The sequence below is a fragment of the Miniopterus natalensis genome, chromosome 1, assembly GCF_054644295.1.
Source record: "Miniopterus natalensis isolate mMinNat1 chromosome 1, mMinNat1.hap1, whole genome shotgun sequence".
Lineage (NCBI taxonomy): Eukaryota > Metazoa > Chordata > Mammalia > Chiroptera > Miniopteridae > Miniopterus > Miniopterus natalensis.
The window spans coordinates 42,426,741-42,450,023 of record NC_142081.1 but is presented as its reverse complement, the minus strand read 5'-3'; the positions used below and the strand labels follow the sequence as shown (position 1 = coordinate 42,450,023).

Here is a 23,283-nt window from a genome sequence, read left to right as displayed (position 1 = left end):
GAGCAAGTAATTGTAAGTATGAAAGGAGTCACATAGGAAAAGTAAATGGGAATGAGCACACACACAAAAAGGCAATTAACATGGCCAATAAGCTCATAGGTGGTCTCCCTAAGATTAGGCATTTGAGTTAAGAATTTAAAAAATGAGCAGGGCTTAGCCAAACAGAAGTCTAGGTAAGAGGAACAGCATAAAGAATAGCTGCATTATCTATGACCCATAACTTTTGTGGTCATAACTTCTTTAACAGTGAAATGAGGGTATTGGACTAGAAAAAAGAAACACTCAAAGATTAAGAGCTCTTTTTTAATAAATTTAAAAAATTATAGAAGAAATTTTAAAAAAATCAACAGGAGGGTTAGAATACAAAATTCAATTTCTTATAGAGGAGAAAGTGGAAAACAGAAAAGAAAACAAGAAAATTAACAGTACTGGTCTAAGAGGTCTAGTATCCCAATAATAAGGAATTCAGAGAAAGAAAAAACAATGAAGAGGAAATAACAACACACTTCAAGATAATTTCTTAAAACTGAAGGCTATGGGTTTCCAAATTAAAAGCTGTCCACCTAAGTATATACCAGAGTGGATAAAATCAGAACCACATCAGTTCATAGAAAGTATTTTCAAATGTGAGAACATAAGGGACACAAAGGACAATTAGAACTTTCTATAGAATCCAGGAAAGAAAAACAGGTTTCCATACAATGGATCAAAAATTTGAATAGCATTGATTTTCTGAATAACAACACTGAAAGCTGGAAGGCAATGACTTCAAAATTCTTATGGGAAAATGATTTTCATTTTAGAATTCTATGCCTCAGCTATTCATGAAGGTATTCAATTTGTGAACTACTTAAGTGTAAGTATATTCTCAAAGAATGTATTTTCTATCTACCCTCTCTCAGAAACTACTGATGGATGTAGAAACTCAGCAGACACCACCTTAACCAAGCAATCAAGGTCAAAATCTCTAGTAATAAAACACATCAGTATCATGAACCCCATGGTATTGACGTACTGAGGACACATCATCATTTCTGTGGTATTTTCAAAAAATGCATACCTCAGTCCAATCATGAAAAAATAGCAGAGATATTCAATTTTTAAAAAACTGACGATCATGAGAGACAAGGAAAGGATGAGAAATTCTTACAGAGTGCAGGAGGCTACGGAGAAATAAAATTAAATGCAATACAGGATCCTGAACAGGATCCTGCAAAAGAACAAGGACATTAGTGGAAATGGATATAATTTCTAATAAGGTTTTTAGATTAATTAATAGTATTAAGCCAGTGTTAACTGCTTTGTTTTGATAACTGTACTGTGGTTATATAAGACATTAGTATTAAAGGAAGCTGGGTGATAGATACATGAAAACCCTATTATTTATGCAACCTTTCCTTAAGTCTACAACTGGTTCAAATTAAAGCACTAAAAAAGAAAGAAACAACACACAGCAACAGTGATTGCTGCAAACAGATAAATTACATGAAGTTTCGAGGATAAGGAAAGAGGAACAAAAATAGCCCTCAACAGAAACAGCCCTATACACAGTCCACCTCCTGAGGACTCTCCTAAGACAGAGTAGCTACCAAGGAGGCTCAAGAAATAAACAACTCTGCCCGGCCGGGCGTGGCTCAGCGGTTGAGCATCAACCTAGGATCCAGGAGATCAGGGTTCAATTCCTGGTCAGGGCGCATGCCCGGGTTGCAGGCTCGATCCCCAGTCAGGGGTGTGCAGGAGGCAGCCCGTCAATGACAACTCTCTCATCACTGATGTTTCTATCTCTCTCTCCCTCTCCTTTCCTCTCTCTGAAATCAATAAAGATATATAAATAAATAAATAAATAAATAAATCCAAAGATAACTTTTTAAGTTTACTTTCCTTATCTTATTCCAGTACTTTTGAACCTTTTAAAACACATTTCACTACCTTATTGCTGATAAATATTAAATCCTCAAAGTTCCAGGTTAATGTTAACACTCCTACCAGGGACATGCCCCCCCTGTAGCAGAAAAAAAATCACCATATCTATTTCATTTCATTTTAAATTGACATGTAAGTCACGTGTCATAAAACACACTTTTTAAAAAAAATTCTCACCTGAGGATATGTTTTTATTGATTTTTAGAGAGAGAGTGCAAGGGGCAAGAGGTGGGATGGGGGTTGGAGAGAGAAACATGCCTCTTGTACACACCCTGACTGGGGATTGAACCCACAGCCTAGGTATGTGCCCTGACTGGGAATCAAACCCACAACCTTTTGGTGTATGGGATGATGCTCCAACCAACTGAGCCAACCAGCCCAGGAAAGAGGAAAAAAAGTACAAAATTCAGTGGTTTTTAGTATATTCAGTTATACAATCGTCACCACTAATTTTAGAATACTTTTTCATCACCCTAAAAAAGACACTGAGCTCATTAGCAGTCACTCCCCATCTCTCCCTCCCTCAAACCCCTGAAAACCAACTAATCTATTTTATATCTCATGGATTTGCCTACTCTGAACATTTCATATACATGGAATCATACAATATGTGGCCTTCTGTGTATGACTTCTTTCACTTAGCACAGAGTTTACTAGGTTCAGTCATGTCGTAGCATGTGTCAGTACTTCATTTCTTTTTTTGTTTTTTAAATCCTCACCCAAGGATATTTTTTCCATTGCTTTTCAGAGAGTAGGAGAGAGAGAGAGAAAAGAGAGAAAGAGAAAAGAGAGAGGGAGAGAGAGAAACGTTGATGTGACAGACTCATCAATCGGTTGCCTTCCACACGTGCCCCGAATGGGGCTGGGGATGGAACCTGCACTGGAGGTACATGCCCATGACCAGAATCAAACCTGAGACCCTGCAGTCTGAGGGCTGACACTCTAACCACTGAGCAAAACCAGCTAGGGCTTCATTTCTTTTTATAGCTGAATAATATTACACTGTATGGACATATCACATTTTGTTCATCCACCATTTAACAGACATTTGTTTATTTCCACTTTTTGGCTATTATAAATAATACTGCTATGAACATGTATGTACACATTTTTGCTTGGACATATGTTTTTAATTCCCTTGGGTATAGATCTAGGCATGGAATTGCTGAGTTACACGGTAACTATTTAAGGAATTACCTGTTTTCCAAAGTAGGTGCACCATTTTACATTCCCACCAGCAATGTATGAGGGTTCCAATTTCTCTACATCCTCACCAACACTTGCCATTGTCAGTCTTTTTTAGTATAGCCATCTAGTGGGTATGAAGTGTATCTCATGTGGTTTTGATTTGTATTTCCTAATGAGTTGTGATGTAGAACATTTTTCATGTGTTTATTGGCCATGTGTCTATCTTTAGAGATATGTTTATTCAGATTCTTTATTCCTTTTTTAAATGGGTTGTCTTTTTTATTGTTGATTTGCAAGAATCCTTTATATACTCTGGAAACCAGAAGTTTATCAGAAGCAAATATGATTTAGAAATATTTCCCCATTCTGTGAGTTATATTTTGATTTTCTTGATAATGTCCTTTGAAGCATAAATGTTTTTAATTTTGATGAAGTTCAATTTACCTTTTTTTCTTTGGTTGCTTATGTTTTGGTAGTCATATCTAAGAAATCAGTGCCTAATCCAAGGTCATCAAGATGATGGATGAGTGAGTGAGCAAAATGTAGTATATACATACAACAGATTATCCAGCCTTAAAAAGGAAGAAAATACCGCCATATGCTACAACATAGATGAACTTTATTATGGTAAGTGAAACAAGCTAGTCACAAAAAGACAAACAGTATATGATTCCACTTACATGACACACTTAAGAGTGTCAAAATCATAGAGACAAAAGTAGAATGGTGGTTGCCAGGAGCTGGAGGGAGGGGAGAATGCAGAGTTATTAAGCAAGATATAGAATTTCAATTTTATAAAATGAAAACAGTTATGGAGATGGATGGTGGTAATAGTTGTAAAACATTATGAATGTATTTAATGTCACTGAACTGTACACTTAAAAATAGTTAAGAAGGTAAATTTTATGTTATATGTATTTTATCATAAGAAAAAATAAACTAGGTCGTTGTCCTCATAAATTCATCTTCTGGTGGGAAAAGACAGGCAATTTATAAAAAGACAACTTCAATACAATGCAATACAATGAGAATATATATAAGAGAAACCTAACTTGCTGGCAGGAGAGCAGGGAATGAAAAGGGTTCTCAGAGGTGACAGTTAATCTTTATTTTAAAGGATGGATTAACCAAAAACATTTGTTCTCCCAAGAAAATAGGAGTAGGGAAAAGAACAGCCAACTAAAGTTTTCTAAGATATAGTTGAATTTATGAACTACAACCTCAGAGAAAGATGTGCCTTGCTTGAGATACAGATTCATGAGTCCTATACTCTTACCTCTTGGATTTCATCTGGGACAGTTGAGTCCATCAGTCTGAAGAGCAAATTTCGAAGTGGGCCTGCCTGTCTCCCAAGAATGCTGGTAGCTACCCCTCCAGCAAGTGCAAGAGCAAGGTGATTTGAAAGCAGCTTTAGGCACAGCTTGAGGAAACTGTGGTGTTCCCTGAAACCAAATAAACTGCTGTGAACTTTTGGAACATAAGAGCATGTGTTTTCCAGTTTAAGTAACATTATTTTATCTTTAAAAATTTTGTCAAATTATAACCAGCAGTAATTTTTAAAACATGATTTGTGAAATTATGGATAACTCTCCAGAAAGGTTATTATCAACAAGTACCTAAGTTTAGCTCTTTTTTAGATTACAAAGTAGTTTTGTATAATTGAGGGGAAAATCAAACAAGACTAGTGAGTCAAAACTTGAAATGAGTAATTAACAGACATGTGCACAGACACACAAATACACATATATAGAACATACCTTGATGAAGGGAAAGGGAGTGGGGGAATCTCACTGTTTATTTTATCACAGTATCTCTCAAGAAAAGAACGCAGGTGTGAGAAGGTACTCTCTTCAAGATCTACACAATAAGGTCGGTGCCATGCAACAACTTGTCTAGAAAAAAACATAAGAAAAATCATGGAACAGACTCAACATAAAAATTTTCACACATGCCCAGCCAGGCGTGGCTCAGCATTGAACATCGACCTAGGATCCAGGCAATTACTATTCGATTCCTGGTCAGGGCACATTCCTGGGTTGTGGGCTCAATTTCCTGTCGGGGGCATGCAGGAGTCAGTTGATCAATGACTCTCTCATCATTAATGTTTCTATCTCTCTCCCCCTTTCTCTTCCTCTCTCTGAAATCAATAAAGATTAAAAAAAAAAAGTTCACACATGATCAAAAACTAAACCATTACTAAAGCTGAAAGATTTCAACAAGATACACAGAAGACCTTGATTATGAAGGTGATAAAACCCTTCATTTCAGCAACTGAGGAAAACCAAAAATTTGCCATCCCTAGAGTTCTTCAAGAAGAAAACGTATAACCACCACCTGTTTTGGAAGGTTTGGATATTCACTCACCTGAAGGCAGGAGGCTGAGACACATGATCTACTGCAGCCCCTTCTGATTCTAAGGGTCTATAAAATTTATATTTCATTTTGAGAAAACTAGCCCAACTCTATACAATGATATATAATGACATCTGTTAAAAGAAAAACTCTTGTGATGATTTTCAAGATCTTGAAAACAAACTATTTACATATAAAGTGGGAAGTTGCAGATTTAATACTAATAGCAAATTATTATATTCAATTTATTATACTTTGGCTTTTGTTTTGGAGGGTAATTATCTATAAATGTTTTTAATTGGTTAGAATGTCATAATAAACCCCATCTGAATCAAAAGTCTAGAATGCAATGCATTTGACCACTGAACAATGTGGGGGTTATAGGTGCTGACCCTCTACCGGGGCACAGTCGAAAATCCATGTGTAACTTCTGAATCCCCAAAACTTAACTGTAGTTGTCCCTCAGTATGTGCACGGGATTGGTTCTAGGACACCTCCCCTGGTGAACACCAAAATCCGTGGGTACTCATGTCCCTTATATAAAATGGCAGAGAGCCCGGCCGGGCGTGGCTCAGCGGTTGAGCGTCGACCCAGGATCCAGGGCATCAGGGTGCGATTCCTGGTCAGGGCATATGCCAGGGTTGCGGGCTTGATCCCCAGTTGGGGGCGTGCAGGAGGCAGCCGATCAATGACTCTTTAACCATTGATGTTTCTATCTCTCTTTCTCCCTTCTCCCTCTCCTTTCCTCTCTCTGAAATGAATATATATATTTTTTAAAATTTTTTTAAATGAAATGGTGGGAAAAAAATGCATACACTCAGGCCTCCAAGTTCCACAAATTCTCAGCCACAGATTGAAAATAGTTTTCAATCCACAGTTGACTGAATTCACAGACACAAAATCCACAGATATGAAGGACCAACTGTATATTTATTGGAAACAAATCTGTGTATGTATAAGTGGACCAGCGCAATTCAAACCGATGTTGTTCAAGGGTCAACTGTATAATACATTCTAAGTCGTAAATTAGCTCACATGCATCTAAAAGTATCTGAAACAACCTCCAAGTTCCTTAAAATTCAATCTCCTACTATTGGCTAAAAGTCGCCTATCTGATTATCTAAACAGACCTATGATTATCACTTTAGGACAAAACTAAATTTCTGCAAAAAGTAACTTCCTTTATTTAAGTCTGGCAACTACTTTTTTCCAAAAAACCGACCACATAAAGGGTACAGAGGCTAATTAACTGTTTAAATCAACAAAGCCTAGTTCCGATTTTGACTATTTTAATTTAATTTCCTCTTGATATTTAGACATTTAATTTTTAAAATCATTATCTGGACACAGAAATGAAATTCAAAATGTTTAGGAGAAAAATTAAGAAAATATCTTAAATACAGGGGATAATCTCATGCTTATAAAACATATCTAACCTCAACATTCAAATTGAAAGAAATCTAGATGTCAATTCTATGATAGTTAAAAAAAATACTAAAGATGTTCAGAAGGGTATTTTATGACAGAAAAACAGTCATTTCTATTTTCACTGGTGTTTCTATTGTTACTAAAACACAAGAATTTTTAAATGCAGGCAGCACTCTTACCTGTCCCTAGGAAGTGCAGTCCATGCCAGACTATGTGATGTTCCAGCAGAGATCTGCTGAATAGCTATGCCATCTAAGCCACTCACTTTCTTTGGTTTAGTAATAGGACCTGTGGAATTTCCTTGGCCACACTGCCCCATTGAGTTATTGCCCCAAGCGTAAACTTCATTGTCTAAAAACAAAACACAAAGAACAAAATAAAACCCCAATTTAAATGTAATGTATTTGTGGAAGGTGATAGTTAATACTACTTCTTAAAAACAAATGACTTTACCATGAGAAAGAGCCAAACAATGACTGTCTCCAATAGAAATATCAACTATTCTGGTGGCAGCCAGTTCTTCAATAAGCTTGGGTCTCAAAGCTGTAGCTTCTGAAGAACCACAACCTAGACAAGCTCCACAGCCCCAAGCATAGACCTGAAACAAACAGAAATACACTACACATAATATCTTGAGATACTAAGAATAAATATCATAAACAGTGTGGTTTAATACTAAATAACTTTATTGTTAAAAATAATATTTACTGTTTTGGTTCTTTTAAAAATGTTCATAGTGCCCAGCCAGCATGGCTCAGCATTTGAGAATTGACCTATGATCCAGAAGATCGAGGTTCGATTCTTGGTTAGGGCACATGCCCAGGTTGCAGGCTCAATCCCCCATCAGGGGTGTGCAGGGGACAGATCAATGACTCTCTTATCACTGATGTTTCTCGCTCTCTCTCTCTCTCCTTATCCCTTCCTCTCTGTGAAATCAATAAAGATATATTTTTTAAAATGAAATATTAAAAATGTTCATAGTGATTTATTTTGCTGTTTTTAAAAGCTCATTGTATAGGCAGACAAATATCTGAGCTGAAAGAAAAATAATTGGTCATAAAAAATTTTTTTAAATGGAAGGATATTCTAAGAGATTCTGCCAAAGATACTAATCAGCTTGCATTGTATTATATTTGCCCAAGCTTAGCAGCTTAGAAATACTGGTGCTATCGCCTGGCCGGGTGTGGCTAAGCAGTTGAGCATCAACCTAGGATCCAGGAGACTCCGGTTCCATTCCCAGTCAGGGCACATGCCTGGGTAGCAGGCTCGATCCCCAGCAGGGGGCGTGCAGGAAGCAGCTGATCAGTGACTCTCTCATCATTGATGTTTCTTTTTTTTTTTTTAAATATATCTTTATTGATTACAGAGAGAGGAAAGGAGAGGGAGAGAGAGAGAGAGAAATATCAATGATGAGAGTCATTGATTGGCTGCCTCCTGCAAGCCCCCTACTGGGGATCAAGCCTACAACCAGGGCACGTGCCCTGACCGGGAATAGAACCCCGATCACCTGGATCCTAGGTCGACGCTCAACCACTGAGCCACACCCGGCCAGGCATCATTGATGTTTCTATCTCTCCTTCTCCCATCCTCTCTCTGAAATCAATAAAAATATATATATATATGTATGTGTGTGTATATATATATATATATATATATATATATACATACATATATATAAAAGAAATACTGGCCCTATCTTAAAATTTCTTTACATGCTTCTTACTCTGAAGGTCTCAACAAATATTACTTGGTTGATTAAATCAAGGGGTGATCATATAAAATAAATTATATAAATCACAAAACTGATGTTTATGATTTAGTTGAAAACTACCTTACCTCACTGTTATAACAATTTTAATTACCACTTAAAAACAGGACCATGTGAAGCAAACATCTTTATTTTTGACTAATTAATACTAAAACAATCATCAACTGATGAAAGATGCTTGAGGGAAATATAAGGTAAAAAAAGAAGAATATAAGAAAATAAACTATTCCAATTCGGCAATCCAAAAATAAAAATAATCAGCAAACTGAATAACTTTTTTTCCTTTAGTGGGTTTTCGTAATATCATATAGACTCTTATTCTTATGCCATCAAGTTTGGGAATTTTTTTATCTTGCAATTATTTCAGGAAAGACTACTGAGAGGTTAAGCCTCTTCAACAAAAAATGAAGAGCAAATACTTGTACCAGTTGCCAGAGAACTTTCTTAAGACAAGTATAGAATGCCACATTCCAGTACAAGAAAGACTTATGTTAGGAAGGGTTAGGAACTAAAGACAAATAAGACGAAAAAATATATAGTCAATGTCATTTAAAATCTCCTAAGTCACTCAAATACAATATAGTATTCTCACTCATTAAGACACATATACCTAAGTTTTGCTACTGTGGTATTCCTTTGCTTGAACACAAGATGAAGAAATACTTGGCTTGCATTTAGGGACCTTGTTGTATTAAAAAAAATACATACTATATTTTTTTAACATAAGAATCACACTTAATATGGTGGTGAGTTAGCACTAAAGAGGCCTGAGGAACTGAGATGAGCCGTGGAAAAAGATGGTGATCTTCACCCGGCTGGGCGTGGCTCAGCGGTTGAGCGTCGACCTGGGATCCAGATGATCGGGGTTCGATTCCCAGTCAGGGCACATGCCCAGGCTGTGGGCTCGATCAATGACTCTCTCATCATTGATGTTTCTATCTCTCTCTCTCCCTCTCCTTTCCTCTCTCTGAAATCAATAAAAATATATTTTAAAAAAAAAAATGTTGATCTTCATTTCATACTCAGCAAGTAGTGTGACAGTAAACAGAACTACCCTTACATTTAAAAGTATTTCTTTCTCACTTTATTTTTTTCTCAGTATATGCATTTGATTTCACATAACTTAGTGCACTCATGATACAACTATTCCATAGAGCAAATAATTTACGTTTCTTTGGAATTTAATGTAATATATTTATTAGTATTATATTATTAGCAACTACCAGTTGAACAGTACTTCATAATTTATAGACACTTTCAATTCAAATAATTATCTTTTGTGATCATTTGTAAGCAAAGCAGAAATTATTACCCCTCTTTTGCAAAAGAAGCACATGATACTCAAGGGGGATCTGTGATTTGCCTGTGGCTATACAACAAATAATGAGCATCTTCTGGCTTCAATTCATGGATTCTTAGCACAAAACCCTCAGTGAGAAACATGTAAAAGAGAAGTTTAAAGTTTTAAGGCAGCAACTAGCATTGTAATAAATAACTAAAATACAAGGTGATAAATAGTTTGAGGTAGATTTTTTTTTAATTTATTTATTGGTATTTTAGAGAGAGAGAGAAAGGGGGAGGGAGGGTGGGAGAAAGGTGGGGGAGAGGAAGAGAGAAACATCTATTTGTTGTTCCACTTATTTATGCATTCATTGGTTGATTCTTGTATGTGCCCTGATTGTGGGCTGAACCTGCAACCTTGGTGTATGGGGATGACGCTCTAGGCCAGGGCATGAGGTAGATTTTTTAGGACACAAGGCATTCCAGTCTCTCAAAAAAAAACACATTAAATTATATGCTAATTTCAGCTTTGCTGCTCATCTACCTTTGAATTTGTTAGAAAACATTTTTATACCACTACCTGGCATATAAGGGATTCCTATATGTGACAGAATGAGTGGTCAGCTCCTTTTTCCACTGTCATTGCTGATGGATGTAAAGGGGAAATTACTATCACCAAGCCAGGACCTTCTCCATCACAAACAAACAAAGGGAAGCCAAGATATGCATGTATAAATTCAAAAGTTTATAAAGAAATTGTAAAGTTCTGACTATCCTAAGCCTGATTAACCAGTCTCAGAAATATCCAAACCTCTCAGATTATTTTCCATATGGGAATGTTCTCCTTATCCTCTCTTTTGATTACTTTCTTGCTTTATTAGTATATATCACTGGTTCCAGCAAGATCTAGTCTCACTTTCCCCCACTATCCATGATTTTTAGGAAAAACTTAAGGGGTGCTAAGTGCTAAAAGGTTTTATAAAATCATCTTAACAGAAAGAACAAGGAGCTAAGGGCAGGTTTGCCTGGGTTACACAAGGCAAGTCAGAAAACCTGATCCTTTCTCAGATACTGTACTTCTTCAAAAAGGAGAAAATGTATTTTTAAATGTATTTTTTAACTTTAAAATTTAAATACAATTATTACTTTTTAGTCACCTAGTCCAAGGAAATGATCTAAGACTTCACACTTATCCCTTAGTCCTACCTGTCCTGTTGATGTCAAAGAAAGCGAAGACTGGCTTCCAGCACAAACTTTGCGTATGAACATTCCTTGTAAAGCTTCAATAACTTTAGGTTTATACACTCTGTTGGTATCACCATGGCCAAGTTTGCCTATAAAAACAAACACACTCAAGTTAAACAATTTACTTGTTTTAAAGAACGTCTATTCTTGCAATTAAAACTACTTTAAAAGAGATATAGAAAATTATTTTTGTCTTTCTCTCCTTTAATGGTGATATTTCTAATTTGAAATTTGCTGATATACTAAATTGCTCCTATATTAGAGTGCATATGAATATAATTTTTTTAATTTTTGAAGATTTAATAGTTCATGAAATACAAAACTTAAATCATCATTAAAGAAGAAAAACAAATGGCCAACATATATATTCAGCCTTATTAAGAATAAAAGAAATACAAATTAAATGATACCATTTTCACTATTGAAATAATTTTTAAAATTATCTTCATTTGAATACCCTGTGTTGTTAAAGAATATGGGAAATGAGCAGTCCTACATTATTGGCAGAAATGGTTAAGTAAAGAGGGCAAAGATTTAGTCAATTCATTGTACTGGCTTTTTTTATTCATTCATTCATTCATATATATATATATTTTAATATATCTTTATTGATTTCAGAGAGAGGAAAGGAGAGGGAGAGAGAGAGATAGAAACATCAATGATGAAGGAATCGTCACTGATCGGCTGCCTCCTGCACACCCGTCTGGGGATTGAAGCTGCAACCTCAGCATGTCCCCTGACCAGAAATCGAACAGCAATCTCCTGGGTCCTAGTTCGATGCTTAACCACTGAGCCACGCCCAGCCGGGCTGTACTGTTTTTAATACTGAAAAAAAATTGGAAACCCTCTAGATATTCAACAATAAACTGATTTTATAAGTTGTGCTACAATCGAATGAAAGAATACTTTAAGTTATTTAAAAGAAAAACGTAGAGCCAAGCTTGTTGACATAGAAAGATATTCATAAAATACTGTTAGATAAAAACTAGCACGTTATCAAATAATATCTAGGGTAAATATAGGCCTACTTTGGTTTTTAAAAGACAATTAAGTAGAAATATACAGTATGTACAAATTTGTATAAATGCACACACATTTAGATGTCTATCTACCAAAGTTTTAACAATGGTTACAGCAACATTTTAAAAAATAGTTCATTTTAGTTTTAATTTCCACCATCGGTATTTGGGTTTTTCTACAATAAACACTAAAAAATATAACTAAAAAATAATTTTTTAAGAAACTTAAGCAGGAAGACCAAAGCAATCAATCAATAAATTTTTACATACCATTGTCTCCTCCTCCAAAAGACCATACAGTTCTCCCATCCTTAGATAAAGCAATAGTATGTGAACTGCCACAAGAAACTTCTCCTACATTGCTAATGTCTTTTACTAACGTTGGAATGTTTCGGCTGTTACTGTCACCATGACCTTAGTAAAATACCACAAAAAAGAAATAATGTTAACTCTTTTTCTTTAGGCCATTACTTCACAGTGGAATACACATTCTATCACCTTCTCATCCAATCTGCTAGGCTACTCCCAAACTGAGTTACCTGGTCCCTCCAAAGGATCATTAGGACATTCAATTTATGCTCCTTTCAGAGTACTTATCTAATGCTGTCTAATATCATGCTCATATTGACTTGTTTTCCCTACCCACTAGATGATACACATCAGGATCACGATGGTATCTTTCTTATCCCTGAAATCCTGCAGTGCCTGCTCATAGTACACACTAAGTACTTGATAGATTTAATTACATTTTAAATTTCAGCACCAGAATCTAGGTATTATTCTATATATAAACTTATCTTCCTCTGAACTTAAAGACAAACAAAATAAATGACAGTCTTTGACCTATTAATTCTAGTCTCACTGCTTCTCCATAACCATCATCATTTCTATTTTTCTGTGAGAATACTTTCAATTTAAAAAAAAATCTTACCTAATCTTCCAAAGTCTCCTTCACCCCAGGTGTACAATTCACCATCCTCTGTGACAGCAGCGCTATGTCTGTATCCAGCCGACACACAAACAACTACCTGCATTGCACACAAAGTGAATTTGATGAACACGAAGATGCTAAAACATATAGTTTGTATTTGACCACATATAAAGAGACTTCAGAGATACTGATACTCACAACTTATCCAGGAATTTGCCCTGTACAGTCATGGGGCTTGTGTGCAGGACAAGGCTGCCTGGCTAGAAAAGTGCTGAAACATAGCCTATGTTCTATATTTCAGAGCAGTGGCTATATGCTCTATATTTGCCAGGCCATGAACCCTGGATTCCACCCAAAGGAAAAGACAACTTTTCTTAATTCAATTCACACAAAGTGTAAAAGCTAGCAACTTCCCCAACTCCGAATACATCAATCTAATCACATGCAAGAATATTATATCACTACTTAAGTCTTTACTCAAAGAGTTGGAGAAGGCTAAACACCCATTTTAAATATGTTAACATAAAATCTCCAATCCTGGCTAACCATCGAGAAAAACTCATTACATAATAGGAATAACTCTCAAAAACACATAGACTATTACCAATGCAGAAAGATCTGAGCAGTATATAAGCTTACATTAATTAAACTCCTCACAGTAGCTTTTTACCCAAGTAGCTATACATTCGGTGAGTAAAATTAGGGAAACAGGGTATGTACAAATATAATTTGGGATCCCGTTATACCTTTTAACACTTATCAAAATCATTGACTACTGAAAAAAGATACACCAAAAAAAAATATCTACACTAATAACTCTATGCCTTTTAAATCTCTAGTCTCTTTAATCTCAAAAATTAGAACTCACTTTAAAAAGAATTATAACTAAGGAAGAAAGGAGGTGCTACAAAGATAGGAAAATACAACTTCAAACAGTGTTTATCTGAAGTTACTTAGAGCCCCATATTCAACATCTTATTAAGTATCTCCTGATGCTTTCAAGTGGAATGTTCCAAAGTTCACTGCTTAGGGGTTGATATCTAAGTTAAAATACTGAAAGTTACAATAAAGTAAAATTCACTTGATAGCCAACCTTGTCAACCAACCTCCCATGAAGGAAAAGTATCCCACTTGTAATTCTGATATAAAATTAAAACTTAAACATTAAGAGATTTCTATGTGAGAAAACTTTCATGGAAAGAATCTTAAAATTGAGAAACCCATATAATTGCATATAATTATATGTTTAGGAAGGAGATCTAGGTTTAGTGGGGTTTTTTTGTGGGTTTTTTTTTTAATCTTTATTGTTGAAAGTATTACAGATATCCCTTCTTTTTTTCCCCATTGATTCCCCTCTACCCTGCATCTGCCTCCCCCCACCACCACCAGGCCTTCACCACACTACTTTCTGTGTCCATGGGTTATGCACATGTGCATATAAGTTCTTTGATTAATCTTGCCCAACCAACTCCCTTACCCTCCACCCCCACCTTGCCACTGAGATTCATTAGTCTGTTCCATGCTTCTCCATCTCTGGATCTATTTTGTTCCTCAGTCTATTTTGTTTTAGTTTTTAATGGTGCCCACTATTTGTGTGTGACCTTGGGCAAGTTACCTAACCACTTTAAATGCCTCATGTAAGTTTCTGTTAAAATGGGACTTCCTCCAAGAGAACTCTGACCTCATTATCTAATATGACACACCTCACTCAAGTTAGTATCTATTACATTACTGAATTTTTTTCTTTACTATTATTAGAAATTATTTTATCTGTTTGTTTATTTATTTATATCTTTATCCCACAGGCTAAATTTCCATGAGAGCAAGGATCTTGTCTGTTTTGTTCACCGCATATGCCTAAAACACTGCCTAGGAATTGGAAAGTGCTAAATAAGTATTTGTTGAATGGATGATTCTCAGTTTCCTTACCTGTGAAATGAGAAAATACCTTAATAAGGTTATTATAAGAATTAAAATTAAATAATGTATGTGAAAATGTTCTGTAAGCCATAAAAAACTATATAAAAGATAAACCAAAGGGCTGGGGGAAGGCAACTTCAGAAAGCAGACATCAAAATCTGAAAGATATTGTCAATGACAGCATCAGTGTGTCTAATTATTTTTAAATTAAAAAAGAAAATACATACCTTTCCTTGAAGAGGGCCCTGAATAAGCTTGGGATATTTCTGTGTTGAACTATTTCCATGTCCCAGTTTCCCATAATCACCATCTCCCCAACTGAAGACTTCTCCTTCTGTCGTAAAAGCTAAAGTGTGACCATCAGATCCTTTGGAAGATGAAACCTTTTTAATGGACCTATGAGGCTCAAATGTTAACTTTTTTAAAGTAGACTGATTATTAGAATCTCCAAGGCCCAGTCTCCCATAGCTGCCTTTACCACAAGCTCTGACAGAGCCATCCGTAGAAATGACGAAAGTACAGTATTGTCCAGCTTCAATCTATAAGCAAAATATAGAAATGTCAATATAAAATGCTTCTGTTAGAATCAAGGTATAATATTTAAGGCTGGTTTTTAACAAAGAGGCTCAAAAGGAGTCTTTTAAAGCCAACTAAGGCATGGATCTTCATAGAGATTAAAAAGTAAATAGAAAATTAAGAAAACTATTAATGGCCTTTTCATGTTGATTTTATTGTGGAGCTCAAATTAATGTATGTTTTCTCTTTCCAGGTTATTTACCCAGTCGTGGTTCAATGAAATAACAAAGTAAAATATTTTAACTTCCTCTTATAATTAAAAGACAAGAAATAAAATTTTCCTACAAATTCCTTATGGTTCATTATGGCAAGAACCATATAATATTCTAAATTCATTTAAAAAATATGTTTTAATGAAAATAATAAAATAGAAAGTTCTAACTTGACTAAATGGTAGTTATAAACGTAAAATAAGTGATCATAATAGAAAAATGAAATGCCAATCTGGCAAAGGGAAAATTCCAGTTTTTACTTAGTCTTACTTACTATTTGTGTTGAATATAATGGTAGGTATGTTACCATTCATAATTCTTTTTAAAAACCCAGATCCCAACTTAATGTTTTGAAACTTGGAAACAATGTTAGGAAAATGACGGACTAAAAATATTTTTTTCTATTAAAATGAAAAAACTGACACAGTATGATACAAAAACAATAGAAATAAGAAACAATCAAGAATCTTCACTCATTTAAAAAACACTCTTAACATTATTTAAAGCAAATTATTTAAAGCAAACCCTTATCTACCAATCTGTAAGGTATGCAGAGAACTCACAGTCTGAGCATCAGAGAAACTGGGAGCCAGTTTGGGCTGTAATATTTTCTCCTGCGTGCCTTCTACCAACTGATGGCTGCTATTGCTCCCCCAAACATAAACCTCACAGGTTTCTGAGACAATGGGAGCATCACCAGTCTGAATGCTATCTGGGCTAGCACATGTTCTTGAGTAATCAGAGGCCATTCTGCAAACCTATTAAAGTTAAAAACATGCAATTAATTGTCAAAACATTTTAATAAGTATTCTGTAATTACTGTTGATTTTCCTTCTTCTAAAACTCTCAACTGCTCAAAAAACCTAAGAACACATCCAATTTTAAACACAGATGGCTAGACTATATACTACTATGGAATAAACCACTAAAAGATACAAATAAAGATGGCAAAAATGGGGAGATGGAAACACAAAAGCAAGCCTTTTTAACTAAAAATTTTATTATTGCATACAACAGCATTATAGAAAAACAGAGGTTAACAAAGTAGAAAAAAATACCATTGATAATCTCCTTACCATAATACAATAAATGTTATATTTTTTACATATGTCCTTCCAGAATTTTTACACGTTCTTTAACATAGTTATCACAGTGGATATATAAAAGTGATGATAAAAAAGACTCATGCAAAAATTTCTATATGTCTAGCTAATCTTCATGATTGAACTGATAATATTCCATCTAATAAAAATCACAATTTAACCACTTTCCTTTAACTGGACATTTAGATTCTTTCTCTTTATTTATAATATATGCCATTTTAAAGAAAATATTTGTTATGACATTTTTTATTACTTCCTTAGTAGACCTAGAGAAAACTCAGAATTGGGACTACTATATTAAAAAAATGGTAACAATCTTATGATTTTTGACACATACTATACCAAACTGCTATCCAAAATGGTGCTACAACATTGTTATATCACTAGGGCTATCCTAAAAAGAGTAAAGGTCCAGAGCAATTCAATAAGTCACACATACATTATATACATATATATATGTATATATACATAAAATAAAAATAATGACTTAATTACAATCTGTGTTGAATATAATGTTAAAAAGTCTGTTGCCATTCATAATGCTTTTTAAAAATTCAGATTTCTCCCCACTGCCCCACCAACCCTACCAAAATCGTAAGACCCAGGGTGGCCATCCCAGTTACCCTAACCAAGAAATAGATTGATATGAAAGTACAAGTTCTCTCTGCATCCATACCAATATGTGTTGTGCTTTTTTAATTTTTCGCAAACTTAAGTGGGCAAAAGAGGATGCATTATTTTAACTTCATATTTCCTTATTATCAACAGAACTAAAGTTTTTCCATCTATTTGTTTACCATTAACTTCTGCCCATTTATTTATTAGAGCTTAATAGATTTTTTAATGGCTTGTATGAACTCCATACAATACAGACATTAACTCTGACTATAGCTGTTGTCTACCTTTTAGGTTTTTTTCCTGAATCAAATAAAACAATTAAAGAAGAATCTTCAATAGTCAATGCATTTGATTACCAGTCCATTACATGGAGGAGATAGAGTAATTTTAGTAAGAATCTTTAAATAGTATCCACAACAGAATAATATGTGTATAGACAAATATTTTCCAGTGAACATAAGAACAGTCCTGAGAACATACAAAATATGTATAAAGGAAGGCTGCCAGTCCCTAATACGGGATCTGAAATTTTGCTGGAGACAAAAGGATGATGGGTCCAAGCAGGTTAGAATTTTTCATCTAAAGATATATTACTATAATATGGCTTATAAGAAAAAAAGAGGAGGGAGGCAGAAAAAAATCTACTCACAGGGCTTAGAAATTCATTTTCTGAAAACAACTAGGAGGTGGGTAGGATTCAGGGAAGATGACAATAGCAGGAGCAATGGAGTTTTCTAAACGCCCTGAATCACTATACAGAGCAACTAGAAGGCAAAACACTAAACCCACGCTTAGCATTCAAAACAAAACTAGGCAACAAGGGTAGCTCCAATAACTACAAAATATAAACAGGTGCAGACAAACCTGCCAAACCCAAATCTGCATAGCAATAACATCTGTGCAAGAGGAAGCAACAGAGAATCTGACAAACCTCAGAACAGAAAAAACACCCATAAAACAACCAATCAGGTACTGACTAGAAAGAAGAGTAAACCAAGCTAAGAACAGCAGTTGCAATGGGGAAGAGCTGTGTCCTCTGTTACAGCAGGTAAGTAGAAGGGGTCCATGATGAAAAGTTTAAAAGGAGCTAGAGCAATCTAGTTCTTATGAACTCCTGAAATCGATACTTCCTTACAGGACAAAGCACCCACATGGAGGAGAAACTACTGGGAGTAGAAATAAAAACTGAGCAGAATACAGACAACAGAAAGACAGAGAAAGTAAAAATAAAAGTTGGGGAGGGGAGCACACTGGGAAAACACCTTTTCTCTTTTGTTAAACATTACACAGAAACAATAGAGGGAGGGAAGCCAAAGATAAAACAATATGAGCTTCACTACAGATAATAATTCAATGGACTGAAACTCAAATAGGTTTAAAACTATCGGTTCATAATAATGTTTTTCAAATGAAATCAACTGGTCAAGTTTTGAGGACGACAGGAGATCAAGTCATTAAACTGAAATCTAGTAGAATACAAATCAATGTTTTTAAAAAATCAGGTGTAGAAAATCAAGCATTTATTCTGCCTTTTCTATATGAACTGTAGCAGAGTAACCAAAAAGTCAATAAAGGAATCATCTCTTTACAAAAAATTCTAATTAGTAAATGCAAGAGGAATGATAGAATATCACCATTTTGCAACCAACCACAAATAAATTAACATATTGAGTCATTAGGCATTAGGATCAACAGCTGCTAATACCACAAAAAAAGAGAGACAACCATACAGAACCTGATGGAATATCACAACACCATGTATAATCTTGCCAAAGTGATCAAATCTGAGACTGATCAAGATTCTGGATCTACTTGTCCATTTGCAGAAAATACACAGGACATACTGAACTGGATTATGAGTAATCAACCAGTAAAATCCAGATTGTGGGCAATTCTACAGCCTAAAAAATCCAGGTTTCTGAACAAATACACTGACGGAAAAGAAAAAAAATGGAGTGAGTCAATAGATTAAAAGATTTAAGACTTTAAAAAAATTGTTTTTTTAAATTGATTTGAGAGAGAGGAAAGAAGAGGGAGGGAGAGAAACATCAATCGGCTGCCTCAATCACTTACCCCAACTGGGGATCGAACCCACAATTCGGGTATGTGCCCTGACTGGGAATGGAACAAGTGACCTTTTGGTGCATGAGAAGACACTCAACCAACTGACCCACACTGGCCAGGGCAAGACTTTCTTTTTTTTTTGGTTAATATTCACCCGATATTTTTTCCATTGATTTTTAGAGAGAGTAGAAGGGAGGGAGGAGAGTTGGGGGAGAGAAACATTGATGTGAGACAGACACATCAACTGGTTGCCTTCTGCATGCCCCCAACCAGGGCCAGGGATCAAACCTTCAACCCAGGTATGTGCCACTGACCAGGAATCAAATACATAACCCTTAGGTGCGAGGGCCGACCCTTTAACCACTGGGCCACACCGGCCAGGGCAAGACCTTTTTTTAATGAGCAAGACTGAACTATATAGTGTCTAAGGATGTACACCTGTGTGATACAACTATAAAGAAATGCAAGGAAGTGATTACAGACAGTCCCCAACTTATAATGGCTTGACTTAAAACTTTTTTACTTTAAAATGGTGCAAAAGTGACATGTTTAATAAACTACATGAGATATTCAACACTTTACTATAAAATACGTTTTGTATTAGATGATTTTGCCCAACTGTAAGCTGACGTAAGTATTCTGAGCATGTTTAAAGTGGGGCAGGCAAAGCTATGATGTTTGGTAGGTTATGTGTATTAAATACATTTTTGACTAAAATTTTAAACTTACAATGGGTTTATTGGGATGTAACCTAATCATAAGTTGAGGAGCATCTGTACTCTAAAAGTAGTCAGTGGATACTTAAGAGAGAAGGAAAAGGGTTATTGCCAGGACATGAAAGAATAAAGTTTTATCTCTTTACCTGGGCACAGATTAGAAGGATATTTTTTAATGATAATTCATTAAACCATACATTTGTTTGTATATCTTTCTATATCTGTTTTACTTTTTTAAAAATTAGTTACCTTCACATGATACAAAGTTCAAAATGAATAAAAGGGTAGACACTGAAAACTATATCCCCCATCCCTGATGCCAGATACCCAGCTCCACTTTCTAGAAACAACCACTGATGTCACTTTCTTCTGCATCCTTTCCAAAGGTTGAACAGATTATTTTTATGGGATAAATACATGCTGTAGCATTTTAACACATAGTAATTTTTAATGTAAAAGCCATGATTATTACATACCTCTTCAAAGAGACATAAAGCTGCCTCATAGAGCGAGCACAAGCCATCAGATGTTCTGGTTGGTTCCCTCCACTGACTCCGATCAGCAGATGAACCCTATAATTAAAACATTGTGGGGAAGAAGAAAGACATATGTATTAAAATCACTTAAATAGTCCACAAAAACATTTGAGGAACTGTTTATATGATTATATGCATTAAGATCAAATCCGAACATTAGGTCATGAAACCAACTTTACAAATAAATGTTATAAAAGATGCGGCTGCAGAGTTAAACAGTAAATTAAGTGCCAGTGCCTCACTGATGACCTTATTAAATAGTTATTTGTTGCAAGGATCACAGGGCTTGACCCAGAAATGGTCAAGGAGGCAGGAAATATTATATTCCCCAGGGGCTACCTTGCCCATCTGCCCACGAGGACACACGCAAGTAGAACACAGCCAACTTGAGTGATGACCCTGACCAGAGCAGGAAATCTGGCCCTCCCTTTTTAGTTTCAGCACAACAAAGGTCCTACAAGTTAGTTCATGTGGCTACGTGACTACACTAGCAACAAAGCATCTTTTTCCTAGCACAGCTGAGGAATCATAGTGAGGCAAGATAGTAAGAAGCTAGGGAGATTCCTTGACAAGTGGAGTAAAGGAAACTGAGACAGTATAATTAAACAAGGCCAAACAACCTGAGCAACTTACAGTTAGCTAATGAATCACAAGGTTTTACCTTCCCTAACCAAGGACACTAAGGAACAAACAGTTTACATATTCCAGACCATCCTGGGACAGAAGGGCCTCAGTCCCAGCCCATCTTCAATGACCTTCTTGATGACGTTCTTTAAAAATGAAACTAAACAGAAAATAATCCGAGTCATCTATAAGCACATTTTGGTAAATCAACATACTGAAGGACACACCTGAAAAGCTAATGAATATTCTGTTAAGAACCTCCCCTGAGACCTTCCCTAGGATTCAGGCAGGCCAGAGATAAAGAGCCTCAAGACAAAGAAGCCACAGTGTGCTCAAGAGCAGCCCAGGCCTTGTATCTTTGCTGTTTTCCTAAACTCCAAGGGATGCCACAAGACTTGCAACCATGGGAGCAGTAGACAGTGGCAGCTCAACCTGGGCTAATCCCCTGAATCTGTCTCCACGGCCCCCTTTCCTCTGACTTTTCCTTCTGTTGCTTTTCCTACCTTAAGCCCTCCCTTTGATAAACAGCTCCAGCTTTAATAAACTTACTCTCAAAATCACATGGACTTGTGTTGTGAAATCTTTCCTACACAAAGTCATGAACCCATACACTAATGGCGGTGCCTAGGCAGACCTGCACCAGGCCCAGATACTGTCAAGTAACAATAGTGCCTCTCTGGGACTAAACGCCTACTACTCTCCACAGCAGGGCCCAAAGGCTATGACCAGAAATCATTCTCTCATTGAAAAATGATAAACCAATGAACTTGATCTTCATTGCTCCCTCAAATTTCTGTATGTATCTTTAAATCTTTAGATCACAAATGTCAAGTTCTTTCTCTGATTTGCCAATCCTGTAACTGTGAAATTTTCATCAGTGGCATTTATTTCAAAGGATACTGTATTATAAAACTATTTATATTCTAGACGATCACATGGCAGATGTACCATAGAAAAGTATATCCTCTATTGTGGAGGGATGGTTGGCCTGGATGCCCTATAAAATCCCATCCAACTCTACAATTATGATTTTGTCAATTCTAACTATTTTTTTTATTTTTATTTTTATTTTTTTAAATATATCTTTATTGATTTCAGGGAGAGGAAAGGAAAGGGAGAGGGAGAGAGAGAGAGAGAGAGAAACATCAATGATGAGAGAGTCATTGATCGAGCCCGCAACCCGGGCATGTGCCCTGACCGGGAATCGAACCCCGATCGCCTGGATCCTAGGTCGACGCTCAACCGCTGAGCCACGCCTGGCTGGGCAATTCAAACTATTTTAATCAACATGATTCATAAGAAATTAACATGTTGGCTATTTATCACTGGGTCATCAGGTACTAACCTGCTGCTGCCAAAACAACTTTTCTTTGTAATTGTTTAAGGTGGTACCTCTCAAATTTTAAAACAGGCATGAATTATCTAGAGACCTTGTTAAAATACAAATTCCAATTCAATAAATACAGATGGGGGCCTGAGACTTTGCATTTCTTAAGAAGCTCCCAGGTGATGTCAATGCTGCTGTCTGGTGCTCACACTTGTAGTAGTAAAGCTTTAGAGAGCCACTTGTAGGTCTGGCGTCACACCAGAAGTTGAGTGTTCAAAATTAACTAGTCCTCAGAAACACAAGGTATTGCTATATCAGCAAATACTTGAGGGCACAGCCTCTCCAGATTCCATAATTGGGAAAAACACAATTGTGATCTTTGGCTCCATTACTTAAAGACCACTTCTATGATAGCCAAACCCACAGCAGATGAGGAACAACAGCCTGTTGTA

At 35.8% G+C, this 23,283-nt stretch overlaps 1 protein-coding gene across 2 annotated transcripts in view; it reads right to left on the bottom strand.

The window, feature by feature from the left end:
• Window positions 1-23,283, bottom strand: part of HERC1 (HECT and RLD domain containing E3 ubiquitin protein ligase family member 1) — a 166,443-nt gene that overhangs the window by 106,611 nt on the left and 36,549 nt on the right. For both annotated transcript variants that reach the window (XM_016208584.2, XM_016208583.2), the window contains exons 3-12: window positions 20,821-20,916; window positions 16,407-16,601; window positions 15,283-15,594; window positions 13,136-13,232; window positions 12,475-12,618; window positions 11,147-11,274; window positions 7,345-7,489; window positions 7,071-7,242; window positions 4,869-5,003; window positions 4,388-4,553 (exon numbers count right to left, since the gene is read on the bottom strand). In XM_016208584.2, the coding sequence (XP_016064070.2) occupies window positions 4,388-4,553; window positions 4,869-5,003; window positions 7,071-7,242; window positions 7,345-7,489; window positions 11,147-11,274; window positions 12,475-12,618; window positions 13,136-13,232; window positions 15,283-15,594; window positions 16,407-16,601; window positions 20,821-20,916 (1,590 nt within the window). The remainder of the gene's footprint in view (window positions 1-4,387; window positions 4,554-4,868; window positions 5,004-7,070; window positions 7,243-7,344; window positions 7,490-11,146; window positions 11,275-12,474; window positions 12,619-13,135; window positions 13,233-15,282; window positions 15,595-16,406; window positions 16,602-20,820; window positions 20,917-23,283) is intronic.